Below are 18,631 nucleotides of genomic sequence, written 5' to 3' on the forward strand. Positions count from 1 at the left end.
TTTTTGTAGCTGCTGCAGTAAAACTGTCTTATGTGTGGGCTGTGTGTGTGTGTGTGTGTGTGTGTGTGTGTGTGTGTGTGTGTGTGTTGCATTCCTACTCACAGCAGTCTGGGCAGTGATGTGGGTGCAGCCCACCACCTTGGCACCGGCGAGGGGTTTCTCCCCCTGTGCTCGCTTTCTCAGAGCCATCAGGGCTGGCATCTCTGAAAGAGACACACAAACCGAACACATAAGGGGATAATCAGCTGGATGGTTAAGGAATTCCCATCATTTAATCCTTCTAATACTTCATCACTAATCCATCGACTCATCCAGCTGAAGGAGTTACTGATGCTAAGGGTGTGTGTGTGTATGTGTGTATGTGTGTATGTGTGTGTGTGTGTGTGTGTGTGTGTGTGTGTGTGTGTGTGTGTGTGTGTGTGTGTGTGTGTGTGTGTGTGTGTGTGTGTGTGTGTGTGACAGAGAGAACGTAGCCTGCAGGGTTCAGCTGAGGCTCTCTATGTTCTGTGAGGTAATTAGGGGATGATGTGTTTATGTGTTGGTTCTTAAATGGTGTTCTCACTTGCAGTGGCATGGAACATATGGTCACTCAGCAATGTGGAGGAGGCAGCACCACACCCCCCTTTTACTGCTGTTACAGTTAAAACTTGCACTACATTTGGATGGCAATTTGGCAAACCACTGACTCTTAAGTTTGCCCTTATTTGAAGTGAACGGTGACGGTCGTTTGGCTTACCTTGCTCTGCGATCTCAATCTCTCTGCGGCCAAAGTCGGCCTGTTTGATGTTTTTGATGCAAAAGTCTCCGTTGCCCTTAGAGTTCTTCTGCTGTTTGTCCCGAGGGGACGTCTCATCGTCAGAGCTGTCCGTGTATGACGCCGCTAAAAAAGAAACACGCAAAAAGACGTCAGTATTGTCAGTATTACACCCCCCCCCCTCCCCCCCGACAGGAATGTTTTGTTTCAATATGCCCTGGTCTACACTATGCCTCTCTGTTATCAGAATCGAAGAAGTGCACAAACTGTAATAAATTGTTACAGAAGACAAGGATATTCACAATGCAGAAGACTTCTGACCTCCATGAAATTCTGACTATGGTCTGTGTTTATGCCCGCCTTTGGCTGTCCACATTAGCGACTAGCGAGGATGCCAATTACAACAGTACAACGTGTTTGAACCATTCATAAATCTCCATGAGGCAGAAGTGGAGATGACTATTGATAAGTTTGGACATGTGTCATCTGAAAGAAAAAAAGGCATAAAAGTCTCAGAAGTCCTTAAGCAGGATTTCATTGAACTGTTTGGACAAAGTAGCCTGTTTTTTTGCTAGTGGACCACTGCCAACAGTCAAGAGAGGACAACAACACATGGCTCAGCAAAACCTGTGGTCTGAAGGGGATCAATTAAATTGTTAACTCCAATCTGTTCTGGGGAAGCAGGCATCTTTTTGGAGCAGTTAAAGCACTGATAAGACCATTTTTGTCTGTGACACCCATCGGGCCAGGCCTAAGATGATGCACCCTGACACACAGCAGCCTCAGTGCCACAAAGGCAAAACATCACAGCCTCAATGTCTTTACCAAACTAAGATGAGAGATTAAGGGACTACATGTAATGTTAATGGCTGCCACTAAGCTGCACTGTCGCATCTCAAATCACGCCATTCAGATCAACACAAAGCAAATCTGTCTGCCATCAGTGCAGACAGGAGAGAAGATGCCCAGGACAGACAGGACCTTTGCCCCGAAGTACATTTTTGATCTGCTGCTCCGTTATGAAGCGTCCACACCTCTTACGTTGTCTTGTCAGTTTTCAGTTTGTATGCCACCACATATCTGGAACAAATTCCCAGAGAATTTGAAGTCTGCTCCAACTCTCTGTTCTTTTAAAATCAGGGCTTAAAACTTTTCTGTTTGCCACTGCATCTTATTAACTTTAACGTTGTTTCATATCTTGCACTGCACTATAGGCTGCACTGTAATTTCTATTCTACCGTTTAGTCGGTCTTATTCTAGTTCATGTTATTTTAATCTTCTGTTCAACTTTGTTTTAATCCTTTTAAATCTAATTCATGTATGTGTCTTTTATACTGCCTTGTGTTCTTTTTAGATCTCGTCTTAATGCTTTTATGTTTTATGTATAGCACTTTGAATAAGGCAAGCCAATTGTATTTGTATGCACCTTTCAACAACAAAGCAATTCAGAGTGTTAAGGTTTTAAAGTGCAGAACAAACAATCGTGCCTTTGGTTTCTTCACTGAGAATAAAGCCTGTACTTTTCCCAACCCAGCTATTTGACTTTGGCAGGCCACAGATTCTGCATGGCACCACGTTGAATTGATTATAAAGCTGTCTGCAAAACCCTCTGAAACACTCCAGTCGCTTCACAATATAGGACTGCAGTACAAACACAGCATACCTGTGTTTTAACACTACAGAATAAAAGAAACCAGTCATAGAGAGGTATCAGTGCACCTCTGGGAGATATAAACAATAGTGCCCACAGTATACAGCCGCATACTTAGTAATGAGATGCCTCCATGTCTGGCACCAGCACTGTGTGGTTCCTGACTGTGCTTCAGGCTGACTCACTACACAGGTGCGGTCCCTCTTGTCTAGAGCAGGAACACTATACCCATTATCTCTCCTACCACCCTTCCAAAATGTACCAGATAACACTGGGTACCTCGCAAGCACTGTAACAAAAAGTTAAAGAACATGCTGTACTGTGCCAGGAGGGGAAAGGCTTTAAAAAGGTAATAATCCATGAGTCTGCCATTTTCTTTTGAAATCTGCCATCCGTACTGACAGGAAGAAAGGGTGGGAGAGAGTGTGAGCCGAGGAGATCTTAGGGGTCATGCGGGTGGATCTACTGATACTTGCAAAGGATACTGGGACAAAGCCAAAGACATTTGTACTGGTAAACAAAAAGTCTTCCACATTCACGCACAAGGATTTTAGAAACCGCCAAGAGTTAAAAAGAATATATTCAACGTATCCCACAACTCAAACCTTATACTTGGTCTTATTTTTAAAGTATCAGCCACTACCAAGACCGTTATTACAGATTTTTAAATGTAAGGCTTTGTTGTGCATTAAAAGAGTACTCCATCAGTTTAGCTTTGCACTAGCATTGTATAACATTGTCAGACTCACAATACACTTTTTTTAAAAAGGGATAAAAATCGATGCAGCATGTGGCAGCCTCTAGCTCACCCAGTAAGAGCGTTCGACCCATGTAGGCTGAGTCCTTTGCAGCGGCGCGGGTTCGAATCCGACCTTTCCTGTCTATCCACTGTCACTATATAATAAAAGGGAAAAAGCCCCCAAAAAATAATCTTAAAAAGAAATCGACACAGCATAACCAGAGATAGTCATTTTGTTTTCACGCATTCTTCTGCTTATGAAAACTCATTCCTACATTACCCACGATGCAATTTGACCACCAAAGGTTCAGATTGGAGATTCAGTTGTGTTATGCTAGTGGCCTAAAGCCGCTAGCTTCATAGAGAGATTAGGGAGCAGGCCACAGAGGTCTGGTAAGCTCACTTCTTTCTAACTTGTAGTCTTCAAGCCCAACAGAGTCACATCATTTGAGGCAATTTATCAGACTTTGTGCAGCTCCCTCTTGGGCTACAAAAAATGTTGTACAGTATTTTCACATATGCAGGAGTACACCTCAAGACCTGTAAACGGTTTCCCCTTTGAGTGTAATGTCATGACAATGATTTTGGTCGTATACATCTACAACTCTTTACATCTGCATATTTAACAACATGTTAGAATCAGTGAACTCCATAAAAATGTATTTTTATAACAATTAACACAAACACGTGGATTTCTCATTTTTCTCATATTTTCTTACAAAATACTGACAAGTTGAAGTTATTACAAGCTGATTCAGAAATGTGTTTCTGCTATGCTTTTACAGACTTGGTCCACCACCTGAAGAGGAACCCTTATTAAACATGATCTAGGCCACACCAAAGTGGTCTTGGGAAAAGTACTACTGGTGTGTTCAGCTTGTCCTCAGTACTGTGGGAACCATCAGTGAAATAAGAGGCACTCTGCTGAGGGAATTATGGGAGAAGACAGGGAATCAGCACAGACGGGGGAGAAAAAAAAAGGAAGAGCACAAAACAGAGTTCAAAAGGGGAGATAATAGGGTTGCACATGTTTCTGAAAAGAACCTTAATATTGGCAGCAGTGACACAATTACCTCAATTTACAATTGCTGCTATTAGATAAGAATCCAACAGCACAGGCAAAAGTGAGCTTGTCAAAGCAAGGAGTAAAATAAATGCAGATTAAGTGCTCCCCTCACTATCTCACTATCTCAGAAAACAATCCCATTCATTACTTTAGTCATAATCTGGCAGCCTCAGGCTGGAGAGGAAGGTTCTTGGAAGGGCGAGTGTTTTAATGATCTGGTTGCAGGAGGGAAGTGAATCAATGCTGAGGAGAGAAGCGAAGACAAGTGAAGAGAAAGAATGTAGAACACAAGATGTGTGTTTCAGGGGAATTGGAACAAATTCAAATCTCACTTTAGAAAGGGTCCCTGCATCGAGTGTGACAATTTTGATGTAGAGCTGAAAAAGCGAAAGCTGAATTTTTTTTTATCAAAACATTAAAATATATAAGATTCAAGCAGTAAGACTGGTGCCGTGTGGTTAAACAGGCTCTTGCAGACTACCTGCTCAGAAATGTACATTAATTACACCAAATGTAATGATCAAAATAGGGGCAGAAGTCGTTTAGAATATTTTTTATAAAGCCGGGTGACCACAGAGGGCTCCTCCGGCCACACGTTAAACTGTCCTTGAACCCCAAGTTGCTCCCCGGACGCTGTATGTGGCTGTCCACTGCTCCTAATACCTAGGGCGGGTTAAATGCAGAGATTGAATTTCACTACATTGTACTGTACGATTGTATGTGATGAATAATAACTTATTAGTAATAATAAAACTTCTTCTTTCTCCTATATGAAAGAACACTAACATATACCCCCCCTCTGTGATTTGTTTACTTTATATTTTAGGTATTAGCTAAGGCTCTTTTTTTCTAAAGAAACAATCTCAGGGTTTTTCCCAATGGGCCCAGGTCGGTCTTCTTAAGCCAAGCCGTGATGACATGCGCTTCACAGCAAGGCGTAGCTGCGCCAAGCCGTGCCGCTGTGGTCCTGCTCCTGTAGCCAATGCATGACTGTCTCCTCCCCTTAGCTGTGTCCTCCGTAGGTAAACTCAAGTTGTGTGCGCGTGCTGGAGACTAGAGAGAAACGGTTTTAAAAAGTCTCAGTGTTCAGCTCCCAGTATTTTTGTAGCTTCGACCTGAAAATCTGTGTTTTGGTTTCCACTGGCGAAACAGCAGGATGCTTTTATTGTGAAGACAATCATAGAAAATGCAACGTCTTTGTCACCAAGTTAGCAGAGCATCATTAGTGGTGTTATTCTTCAATAAAAACAGGTCTAATCAACCAGATAAGGGCATATTGTGCACTATATGGTCAGCGGATCGGTTTTAAATATTGAGGAGGGAGCAATAGTACAAACAGCAGAAAAGGAGCAGGTAACATCTTACCATCTGTGGTTTCAAAATGTTTCATCCTTTCTCAGTAAGAGTACTGAATACTTACAATGTTTTAGCACTGCTGACCTGAGGGCCCCATTACAGCTATCCACCAATAATGACTGATAGTCCATTTGTCGCCCATCTGTTTGTTTATCATTTGTTGCCACTAGAGCTAAGCGGTACAGATTAATTCATCATGTTAATGGTGTCATTGGACGATATATGGCCTGTGAATGACCCTGACACACAGCAGGAGCTCTAAAAGCAGAGTTTTTGGAAAGGTTTCCAAAAAAAAAAGTACACTGCTGCTTAAGCTGCTTCAAGTTTAAAGGTTCTTTGAGTGGTGATGACAAGAGGGCAAAAGATTAAGAGAGAGAGCAGGGAAGGGGCAGAAAAGGAACAGGATTACTCATATCAGACTGTGCTCACTCATTTTGATGCTCTCCTACTATTTCTCTATACTAAAGCCAGAACTTTTTTTTCTGGTCCATGCCTTATGTTAGGAATAGTTTGACATTTTGTCACTCATATTCACTGTCCTCAGGGTGACAACAAGACTTCATGAAGTCACTGTGCCCGGCCAAGAAATAGTCCAGCACTCAACCAACAAGTTTCAAACCCCCCCCCCCCGCCACCAACGCCACCTGCAACTAATCCTCTAACACAGAGCTCACAGTTTCACATGAACCGCCGCAGCGTCAGAGTGTGAGAATGCAAGCCAAAAAGACAATGACAGAGTTGAGCTGGGAAAAAAAGTGCAACGCGGCAAAGGAAACAGACAAGGTCACCAAACTACTGTTTCAGGTGAAACACTTTCGAGATCTTTGGTGTCATAAAAAAAAAAAAAAAAAAAAAAACGTAAAGGAAACATGTCACATTTACTGGCGTGTCTGATAAGCAGTGGGCTATTGAGATTGAGCAATAGGAAGAGAGTGTGTTTGTATGGGTCTACCTGAGCTGTAGCTGTCTGTGGAAGACTGGGAGATGGACCGGGACAGGGAGCGCCGGCCGATCTTGGAGGGGCGCTTGTTGAACTCCTGCTTCTGGTCCGCAAACTGGATCTGCTGGTGGGAAGACAAAGGGGACAAAGATCAGAACTCCATACAGATTGTACCAGTGAATTAATGAGGATCACGTGAACAACTTATTTTTTGTCATAACTCCTTTTCAAGTGGGAACATATAAGGTATATCTTGCTTTATGGAAATGAGCACCAGGTTTAGTACAGTTCTTGTATAAGCATACACTGTCGTAACCTTAATTAGGGTTATGATGACACTTGGAAATTCAATAGCCAAACATTAAGAGGAATCTTGGACTATATCTGTAATGACTCCATTTTTTTTTAAGTCAGGTCATGTTGAGTTTGCACAAGGACAGCAGAATACCTACAAAAAGTTTTTTTTTTCTTAGAAATATAAGAAAAGACTGATAATAAAAAGGAGAGACAGAACAGGTGCACTGCTGTTGGAAAGAGACCAGCTCTGAGTTCACCTTGACTTTAAAAAGATAATGGAAACAATGGGGCTATTATCAACCAGCGACAAGGCCACACAGCTGACACAAGGTACAACAGTTCACCCTGGGTCCGTCTGTGAAATAGGTGTTTGGCTATTAACTGTAGTCAGGCCACAAACTGACCATGATTCTATCGCTTTGTTAATCTCCTCGTTATTACAGAGTCAATAACTCTGTGCATCATAATTCATGTACTGATATTAGAGAGTATTAATAGCTGACTTATTCCTACCATAAAACCATGCAACAAGAACAACATGTTAGGTGGGATGTGTGTAGTGAAGCATGAAAACAACATGAAATGTTGTGTTCTTTTATCTCTGACTGAGAAAAGTTCTTGAATGACGCCCACAAATCACAGCAAATCATTCTGTCAAGAAATGTATTGGATGTGAGAGAGTTGGCCAATGCCACGGTCCTCTGACGGAGGTCGTGAAAAGCTTTAAAAATTTGATGAAGAGAAGCAGAAAGAGTGCCATTCGTCATTTCATTTCAATTCTTTTTCATTGTCCTTGTTGAAAAAGACTGCCCTCGAGTACAAAACAAGCAACTATTTTCATGTTTTTAATCAGAGAGATTTTACTACATTTTTGACATTCAGACACATCCTTTGTGTGTGTATGCACATCAGATACCAGGAAGCTCTGTGTGTGTGTGTGTGTGTGTGTGTGTGTGTGTGTGTGTGTGTGTGTGTGTGTGTGTGTGTGTGTGTGTGTGTGTGTGTGTGTGTGTGTGTGTGTACAGTGGTGGAGGATCCTTTACTTAAGTAAAAGTACAAATACCACATTGTAAACTAAAAACTATTATATATTATATTGTTAGATTATCATTACTCACGCATTAAAGTAAAAATCAGTAATGTAGAAACTGTCAAATAACTGTAGTGAAGTAAAAATTACAATATTTCCCTCTGACATGTAGTGGAGTAGAAGTGCCATGAAAAGACTCAAGTAAAGTACAAGTACCTCAAACTTTCCACCCCTGCTCCTTCATGTGCCAAGCGTTGGAGCTGCTGTCCAATCACAAAGAACATTGAGTCCTCATAACCAGAGGTTTTATGTCGACACGTGAAATCATCAACAGTTTTTCTAATTTCTGCACCATTACTTTAACTCCCTCAGTTCAGTAATATTTTTTCTTAAGTAGTGCAGTGCCCCATGGCCATAATGCAGCCTGGAGCATCAACACCTTTCCAACCAGGCATAAAGAGGTCCATAATGAAACATCACAGCTCTCTGGCTACATCCACACTACTACGTTTTCATTTTTAAACAAAAATGATCTCCGTCCACACAAGCGCTTTAGCTTTATAGCAGAACTGATCTTCCAAATTAACATGTCTGACAACACACATCACATGACCATTTGCATACACTGGGCATGCACGTGCCGGTGTAAACAGGAAGCAGATTGTCTAATGTTACTCTGCGGTTAAAAAATCATGGATGTTTGTTAAAAATAATCAACAATCAACCGTAACACATAGAGACAAGCCAGGAAACCATTTCCCGATACTGAAATTGTTAAAATCCAATGCAAACAAATGTACTATTTGCTTACTTTCACTTCCAATATCAGCCAACTGTTGGCTATTGAGTTTTTCCTTTCAGCTTTGTCCAGATCCTGATGTTCTAAACCTCCAGAAACTAATGTCAGGGCATCACCTTACTACAACCCACTGTAAAGGCAGACTAATCCATCCCTGGCTTCTATTCTGTCCTTAATTCTTACCTTTTTCACACAGGGCTCACTGCTTTCCCCATTCGTTTTTTTCTTCAGCATTGCCACATATGTGTGGGGGTGTGTGAAAGTTGCGAGTATGGTGCGTGCCTGATTCAAGGCCTTGTGCATTGAGGGGCCTCATCAAGGTCTGATCATTTCATAGGTTGCCTCTTCCCCCTCTGCCTCTTTTTAGCCTCCGCTTTCCTGCAATCCAGCCCAAACTGATCCAACCATGTGCCGGCAAACACAATGCAATGAATTGTTTCCCCTTTTCCTTTTTATTTTCCCTGAAAAATCCCTCCCTCTCTCCTACCTCTGTATTCTTGATTAATTGTTGATTGTTCAAGAGATTGGGGTCCCTGAAAACCAAAGCTAAACTTTGCCTGTGCTGACCCGAGGCGGTTATGATGTGTAATTTTACGACTGAGTATTGAAAAAGTGATTCAAACTGAATACTAAATGCATTGCTCAAAATCTAGGGTGGGACTCTATTGAATTAATAAAATGTAACCCAAATTGGTGCACAAAAAAAACTACTTGTCAGCTTAAAGACTTTCTATCCAAAAGCTTCCAGAGTCCTTGCCAATGATGCAGAATGTAACACCCTAAATAAACTAAATGACCAAAGCATAACACAAGTTAGAGGAAGATGAACTAAGAATAAATTGATGTGCATATAGTACTGTAGGACAAACCTCATTTTAGGAGTGGGGCTGAATGTACCAATAACCCTGACCCCTATAACAGGCTATAATAGTGCTATTGGTCTCTCCAGGTTTATCAGATGGAGGTTAGATGAGGGGCTTTAGAAACTCAGAGTTGCACTGAAGGATTGAGGGCCATTTTGGGAGCTCAGGAGGAGGGGATACAGGAGCTTAGGACACGTTTTTGGACAAGATTATCACAGGTTAGCGCAGGCCTCAGAACAGGAGGTACTGCCAGAGAAAAATGACACAATTGTTTGTTTCTTGCTCTCACTCTTTAGGTCTTTCTCAAAGTATTACTCTGTACATATTACATGCAAATCTGTATATATATATATATATATATAACTTGTAATAACATAGGACCCCTATTCTGTAGCGGGTCCTTGGCAAGCACAAAACAAAATATCCAGAATTATTAATATAAAACATTATAGCATAAATGAGCAATAGACGCAAGAAGAAATCATGGTGAGGATTTCTGTCATTATTCACCATCCTTTCACTTATAACAGGCCATACAATTTTGTCAAAGAAATCTATATATTTTAACTTGCTACAATGAGACTTTACGATTTATTTCAAGGCAGTGAATGAGCCGATGTTCTTAGCCACAGCCGCTTACAATAACCCGCCAGCCAAATGCTGGTCAGCTGTTCCTGCAGCTTACTACCTGCTCTGAGTCTTTCTGTATCTGTGAATGAGCGGTCACATGCTGATATGATAAAAAAGATAATTACTAGACGTGTTAATCAAATCTGGGTGACCTGTGCTCACATAACAAACCTGACATCAGTGTAACCTGACATGACAACCTCACAGAGAGACTATTTCTTTTACCTTTATTTATCCAGGTAAGTCGATTGAGAACAAATTCTCATTTGCAACGACGACCTGTCACATTCACACAGTTACACATTCATACCTGGAAGCTGCCCAGTACAACCACAGTCCACTGAGTAGCTCCAGTGGAGCGGCTGGGGGTTAAGGGCCTTGCTCAAGGGCACCTCAGTGGTGGTAATGAGGGAGGGACAAGTGCTGCTCTTTCACTTTCCCCACCCAGATTTAATCCTGTCGGTCTGGGGATTGAACCTAATGAAGACAGCAACACTCTGCTCCTGTACTAGTACACTCAGTAGGTCTACATGACTCAGCAACACTTCAAAAAGCTTTTTCCAAAACCCTGGCTGCTATTTTGGAAAAGTCATTATGTGGAGTTCATTCAATCGGTGTAAAATTTAGAGAGCAGCGGAGGCCAGAAATGTCATTATGACATCCAAAACCCTTCAGTTACAACATCACTGGGTTTGATTTTCTTTCATCTATTATTTTACATTGAAAACTCTGTCTCTGTCTCTGTCAAGAGACAAGAAATATATTGGGCTGAACAAACAACTATCGGTTTTCATGCCAAATCAACTACAGGATGCAAACAAGACTTTCTCTCTGTCATCCTTTTTCCATTTCTGTGACATTTACGATCTTCCACCGTCCCTCAGCCTCTCTAACCTCGCGGTGCACTCCTTACATTATGGATGGTGACTGATTGGGAACCTAATGACATGATGTGAATAATGAATGCTAACGCAATACTGAGACACAGGGGAGCCCACCCAAGACTGCCACCTTCCACTCACTGGTGTGTGTATGCATTCCACAATTAAATTGGACAGCAGGGAACCAAGTGGTGGAGTTGCTAAAACTTGGTTATCTACTGGTGGAAAACACAGTAGTAGTGACGAGGATCCACTTTCCACATAGCAGAGGGGATGTGGGATACTGGGAGTGAAGCCAAGTGTAAGCAATCCCACTGAGGTGGACTGTGATGGTTGGCAAGGATGACTTGGACAAAATGTTCACACTTGTTTCTGACACTCGTAGTCCTGGACAAATACATGTGCACAACACAGATAACAGTTCCTAATGTTGCTAAGCAACTATTACAAATCCTTTTCAAACATGGTGCTCTTTTGCCACAAACTAGTACTCTAACAGTGCCAAAAACAAAAATAAATTTCCTGTTTATTGAAAATACAGTACATACACAGACTCAGCAGACTCTCCCCTAATAAGGACACCTCAAACTGATTTATATAAAAAGGTGAAAGAAAACGAGATTCCTCAAGAAAAAATTCCCACGTGTTAAGCACCTGGCCAGGTAATAAAGTGGCTTAATTGTAAATAACAAGCTTAAAAGAAATGTGCGTATTTGCTTTAGGTGACAAGATTGATACCACTCTCATTTGTCTGTTAAACACAAACACAGGGATATCCAAAATACCACCATAAATACCAAATAATCTAAATCCTCGCCCCTGACATAACCCTTCACCCTCTAACTGAACACAGTCAACAAGCAAGCTAGCTAAACGCCACTGGATCTGTGGCACAGGGCAGAGCAGAGAAAACGTCTGGGCCGGCCTGGTGAAACAACAGAAAGCTCTCTGGGTGAGAGACAAGGAAAACAAACAGGCACAGATGTACTGTAGCAGCAAATTTTATGAGATATGATAGCGTACGGTTTCACCACAGCCATTTAGTGCAGAAGCAGCTCATCCTGCTGAACTGGCAAAATCATCAGCTTCAAGTTCATTTTTAAGCGTTTACTAATGCAGTTTGTCATCAATTGTAACTTACACTATGAAGACATTTTATACTATTACCACTTCGGTTTACTCATATAATAATTAATTGTTTATTCACCAGCCCTCATTTATGGGTGGCTACAAAATAAAGCGTTAAGCGGGATTTATGCTTCTGCGGGGGCTCTACACAGAGCTTACGCCGTAGCCTATGTGAGTGGCCTGAAGGTTATACTTGTGCACTGGTGTTTGCGTTGTTCTAGCGTATCTTAAGAGAACAGCAGACCCAGCATTTGTGTTTGTGTGTGTGTGTGTGTGTGTGTGTGTGTGTGTGTGTGTGTGTGTGTGTGTGTGTGTGTGTGTGTGTGTGTGTGTGTGTGTGGGGAGTGTGCGGTACAGCGAGTGAGAGAGTGACAGGGAGAGTGAGTACTGACTCTGGAGGCGTAGACGGAGAAACAAAGTGTCTCCCCTGTGCTTTCTGACCACGGTCGGAAAGCTGTAGAAGGAAAAGTTAACCCTCTCCTTGATTTCATGTTGTTTACGGAGAAGGAGATGCCGGAAATGAGTACGAGGAAATGCAACGCTACCAAGCCACAGTCAAGCAGACCAATCACAGTTGTGTAGTTACATTTTTGAAGAGGCGCACGTCAGGCTAGAGTTTAGATTCTCTGCCCAAGCCTGAGCCCGAACAGACCCTTGGGCTGGGTCGGGCCGATATTTCCCGCCACTATCCCTGGGCCGGGCCGGGCCCTTGATCAAGCATGTGTTTTTTTAATCATTACTTTATTAGCGTAATTGGGTGGGGAGAAAGCTATGCCATAATCATGCGCAGTATCTCCTCCACTCGCACGCATCACACCGGGCCTGCTGTGCTGTATTGTGTAGCTTAAGTGCAACATGGAGCTTGAAGATGTAAAGAAAAAAAGAAAAACAGGAGAATTAACTTTGAGCAAGTTTGGAGGAAAGTCGGAGGTATGGAACCATTTTAAACAAGTCGTGGGCAGCGACAACATATTGTTGGCTTTGTCGAGTGCATTAGGCCAAAGAGCGGCACGCTGCTCGCCTATGACCGCAACAAAAACGGGGACTTCGACGATGAACAGACACATGAAGCAGGTTTGCCCTGGCAGAAAAGATGATAGTTAGCCTTCAATGTCCTCTTTTGTTACTTCTCCAAGTACCCCTTCTAAACAGATTTCTGCAGTTCAAACAACTCGGATTTGTAGTTGAGAACGTCAGTTATAACGGCCCATATAAAAAAATTGTCGGGTTTAAATCGGGCTCGGGCTCATATCTGGTAGGGTCAGGCTTGATTTTTTTGGGCCCGATCTAAGCTTTACGTCAGGCTACGGCGTAGGGTCCATATCAACACATAATATGTACATACCTACGGCGTAAAACAGACTTCACTAAAGCACGTCATAATGTGTGAAGAGCAACTAAGCACTGAGGGCCGAACAGATTTTTACAGATCTACCGCATATCACAAATTCAGGTAACTTTTGGTAAAAACAAAAACTCGAAAGGTTAAAACTAAAAAGCCATTAGCCATATATATCGTATACTAATCGTATACTACAATAACGGCCTCCAGTGTTTTCATGCCCTGAGTAGCACCACCATGAATACTCCGATACCTTGACGTGCTTAGATTCTCTGCTCTTCTCCATCGTCTTGAGACCCATTAGGTTACACACTCTCCTCATTTCCTTTCCAGCCAAATTCAATATTTATAGGGATGCAAACGCTTCAGTGACAAACACAAAAGAAGTGCTCACTGCTTGTGCAGACTGTACTCTCACTAAGAGGCCGACAGAACAAAATATTAACTACAGACGCTGTAGCAAAAACGATGCAAGGTGGGTGAATTTGGTTACAGGTAGGCTTGGGTTTGCGTCTGAAATTTGAATCTCGTATGGTGAAGAGGTGACACGCAATCTTTTGTGAGATTACTTCAGATCTACCTGAAACACAGCAGGGTGGGGTGTTAAATAAAAACACAACAAACAGCTGCGGGCCATCTTCAGGTTAAAAGCTTTGATTTGGTTGCTATGGCTGTCTAAACAGGAGGTCAATGTGAGTCACCTCTCTCTTCTACAAAGCAGCTTGGTAAAATCATTCTCTATGTTTCCCCAGTCAAACAAAATGTCAATAGTTTTCTACACAAGAACAATGCACATATTAAGTGCAAAATGCCAAGCAAACTGCATTTCAGCTGCACTCAATAAAGTCTTTGGCATGACTCCAAGAGAAAATAAATTAATGTTGAGCGAAAATGTTTCCAAGTCTTTGCAAGCACAATGAAATCCAGAAGCTGTCTAAAACACGAGCAATGAATGATGTCTTGAAATACTCAAACAGTACTTCTGATATCCTGACTTCAAGTTAACAGGACAATGGCCGATGAGTTGGACGTCATCTGTGACTCGTATCAAACCACATTTGTGACTAAATACACACAGGCCTGACATCACACACACATTTCTTTGGCTTGTGTTTAACCAGGGCAGTTTGAAAAAGCATGCCTACTCTTTTTCCAGCAAACTCTGCCACATGCCACAAACAACGCCTGTGAAGTGACGAGTAATACGACTGCTGTCCAGTGAGCGGTCCTGTTGAGGTTAGCTTGGAGCAAATTTATGATCATTTTATGATAGAAAACAGAGTATCTTTTGGTTTTTGGACTGTTGGTCGTGCAAAACAAGCAATTTGAAAACACTGCCTTGGACTCAGGGGCAAAGGGATGTTAAATTGCTGCCCTATATAGGACAATAGGGAATGAGTTACTAATTAAATGTGAACTAATCGTCACTCTATCCTTTCTTTGTTTTTCCACCTGTTAGGATTCTTGGTGGAAAACAACAAGGGCCTTCCCCTGCAATACATGCCATTAGCCAAATGTTTAACATATAATAAAAGCTTTATCGTGATGCTGAAATCCGTTGCGACACACTACGCTGCATGTAGCAGTGTGCTATGTGTGTAGACTCAGCTGTACCTATAGGAATACAAGCTGGTATGCAATGCTAAAGACATACAGCAATGTCTTTACAGCTGCATTGTCTGCAGGGTGTCTACATGTGTCCCATGTGAATATTCTCTCTAAGTTTCTGCAGAGGACCTGAACATTTTGGGCTTCTCAAAATAAAGTACCTGACTCCACAAATATATAAAAAAAAAAAAGAAACGTATTCATATTGCTGTATATGAGCTTTTCCTGTGCTTACACAGCATGCTGTTGATCCATACCAGAAGAGATTCATCTTCTGTATGTTTCCACACCTGTGTCTGAAGGAACCCGATCCTAATCAAACACAATAGGGTCATGGGATGAGGACCCCTGCAGTAACCCAACACTGGGCCTCTTGAGCCGTCAGCTGGGTCTGGGGTCCTCTCTCAAGCCCCACACATTGAAACATCACAACTAACATTTGGTTGCAAAATTGTCTTGGGTCTGTGTCACTTAAGCCTAAAATGCTAACTAAAATGAATACTTTAGACTTTGCAACAAACTCTGTTGATTTACACAACAATGACTGGTTACCCAGTAAAACTGCACGTGCATTGGATGAACTTATCAGCCTATTTAAAATGAACCTTTATCCTTTATCATTAACCTAGATGGATATTCTACAGGCCTACAGCCTCGGAACTGACAGTAACGGTGCTACTCTTTCACAGATTGCCATGTTCACTGACTTGAGAAAACCTTAAGGGAGAGAAAGAAAGCAGCGCACTTTGGGTTAGAGAATCACTCAGAGCTGGTTGCTGCCGACAAGCTCTCGTGAAGCGGTAATGTACTAGAAAGAAAATTGAAATTTGATGATGTTCATTAAAGCAAAATGGCCAGCTTGCTTTGGCTTCATTTGTTGTGATGCACACAGACTTAAATAATTCATACACTGCCTTGAATTCCCACAATTCATTCCCAAAATGCATCATCACCTTGAACTGATCATCAGGGTTATGGGTTTGGGTTATGCTTCCCTGCATGTTCCCTCTTGGCTACATGTTTCTGATTCATTTCTTTGTTTACATCGCAATCTGTGCTCATTTCTATTCATTTCATCCAAGCTTGAGGCTGAGGTTTTGTGCTTGCATGGTCATATAAAGCAGGGGCTAAAAAAAAAACTAAAAAAAAAACAGTAATTCCTCCTGTCTCATAGGAGATTAATTTGTCAGCTTTTCCATCTAGTGCCAAATGTCATTATATAAAAAAGACCTCAAAATTGCACCAATATTCAGATATTTGTATAGAGTATGTTTTACAGCAGTTTGAATGTTTGAGTGATTGCTCCCTAACAGGAATGGTAGTGGAAAGTCTCCGGTGAACCGAGGACACGCGGGAAGAGTAAGTGAGGAAGCGGAGTGTAAATATATTATGGAAAACAATAAGACAAGCACCGTCTCTCACCATTAAATCATATTTAAAATAACTCCCACAAATCTTTACATGTTAAACGCCTCAAAGCAGCCTTTCAAGCTGCAGGACATAAAATCACCCATCAACTTAGACAGCTGTCTACTATTTCTAGGCCTTCACCTTAAAGAGCTACCACGGACCATCGAAGGCCGCATCATCCAACCCTCCTCCATCCCAAATCACAAGATCCATTGTCCACAGAGACAAAACTGAATGTGAGAAACCTCGTCTGAATGACATCAGATTGTGTGAGTTGGTGGGTGGATGAGTGAGTGAGTGAGTGAGTAAACAGCTGTGATCCTTCCATTATGGCAGTGAAGCTTTTTTTCTATCGAACTCAATATGAACAAACAAGGACATCCAACAGAGAAAAATATAGAGCACATTGTGTTGTTTTCCCCTTCTGTCTAACTGAACAAGCTTTCTACAGAGTCATGAGATGATGCTTGTAAAGTAAGGTTGTTAGGACGCTGATATTCATAGCACTACTAATCACAGTCCAAAGACATTTTGAGGAGTTGGTTAAGCCCCTTGGCACATTTTAAAAGCTGTTAACATTTAACATTGAGTAGGATTTACAGGACCTAGGGGGGGCTATGACTTTACTACTCAGGATTTATGTTTCTCAGCTTTGTGGTTCCCAAAATGAGCTTTTGAATTAGTTGCCAGAACAGTGGCTCCCCGTAGACATTTTAGATTCCATCATTTGGGGACTTAACACTTCTGTCAACAACTTCCACTCAGCCTGTGTGTCTATCTGAATAGAAAAAGAGAGATGCACTAGAGGAAAACTAGGCCGGGCCTGTTGCAAGGTCCTTTGTGAGGTAACCCAAAGGGAGTGAAGGGGGGGGCGACCTCTAGCTCACCCAGTAGAGTGTGTGCCCCGTGTAGGCTGAGGCCTTGGCAGTGGCCCGAGTTGGAATCTGACTCACGGCCTTTTACTGCATGTCGTCCCCCCCTATCTCTCCCCTTTCCTGTCTTCAAGCTGCCCTGTCGATTATAGGCCATAAAAAGCCCAAATCATAATCTTAAAAAAAAAAAAAAAAAAAAAAGGGAGTGAAGGGAAGGAAGTGTTCTCCATCAGGCCCATTGGGAAGCCAGCTGTTTATACCTCGTCACTGCTGCTCCCCTCTGGGGGAACCCAGCCTCCATCACTAGCAACACAACCTGAGCTCCAGCCAAAACGCACAACAAATGGGTAAATGTGCCAGGACTGCGTATTAAAAAACTAAACCTATTTATCATTCTGGTTTGTGTATTTTCTGTATTGATTAATTATTCATCTTGACAAAAAAAATGTATTTGGGTGCCTATTATAAATATTTTCTTGGCATTGATTTTAAAACAACAAATGGTGTGAAAAAACTTTTAGCATTCTTAAGTTTACGTATACTTCATATTTATTTCACAGAGGACAACCGTTAATTAGTCAAAATAAATTTTAAAAAGACATAATTGCAACATAGCAATAAAAAACACTCTTGATCTACAGGGGTAGGTTCTCTGACCTGGCTAGCCAAATGGTTTGTTACTGAGAAGCCATCCTTGGAAACCGGCAGGCACTTTAGTAAAAATACCTGGCAGGTGGTTTTTCACGTCCACCATTGATTGCCAACATTGCCCGTAGCTGCCAATAGCTTCAAACCGGCCGCTGATTGGTTCGGTTCAAGCCGCCGTGCAAGGTAATAAGTTATCTTAGTCGGCTATCATCTAAATACTGATTAATCGCATAAAAGAGATTTTTAAAATTGTTGCTCTTTTTAATGGGAGTGATCATTACTGGGAAATGACAGTCACATCTTTGGCATCGCATTAATATTCAATTAGGCTTTGGTCATACAAACGACCAAGATTTCTGTTCAATCAGATATCGGTGGGAAAAAAGTGCTGAATAAGACACAAGCCCTTTATCAAGACTGAATCAGTCAGGTGCATTAGACCAAAACCAAAACACAATGTACCTGTGATATATTTGTCACCCATTTGTATGTTAACGGAAAACTTGATTTGCTACTTAAGTATGTTAGGTGTTGTGTCAACATCTGCTCCGTTCTGGAACGCTAGCATTGTCCAGGAAATCTTATTTTACCAGACAGACACAAAGTCTGTATCGGTG

The 18,631-nt window shown here is 41.8% G+C and overlaps 1 protein-coding gene across 5 annotated transcripts in view; it reads right to left on the reverse strand.

The window, feature by feature from the left end:
- The window catches only part of ahcyl2b (adenosylhomocysteinase like 2b), a 46,363-nt gene that overhangs the window by 7,891 nt on the left and 19,841 nt on the right, over nt 1-18,631 (reverse strand). For 2 of the 5 annotated variants that reach the window (XM_031284696.2, XM_035996037.1), the window contains exons 2-4: nt 6,519-6,627; nt 737-880; nt 103-203 (exon numbers count right to left, since the gene is read on the reverse strand). In XM_031284696.2, coding sequence (XP_031140556.1) covers nt 103-203; nt 737-880; nt 6,519-6,627 — 354 coding nt within the window. Of the gene's footprint in view, nt 1-102; nt 204-736; nt 881-6,518; nt 6,631-8,815; nt 8,882-18,631 lie in introns of those variants that run through there. The other 3 variants (XM_035996034.1, XM_035996036.1, XM_035996035.1) reach the window with 2 other exon arrangements.

The sequence above is a fragment of the Sander lucioperca genome, chromosome 20 (genome assembly GCF_008315115.2).
Source record: "Sander lucioperca isolate FBNREF2018 chromosome 20, SLUC_FBN_1.2, whole genome shotgun sequence".
Lineage (NCBI taxonomy): Eukaryota > Metazoa > Chordata > Actinopteri > Perciformes > Percidae > Sander > Sander lucioperca.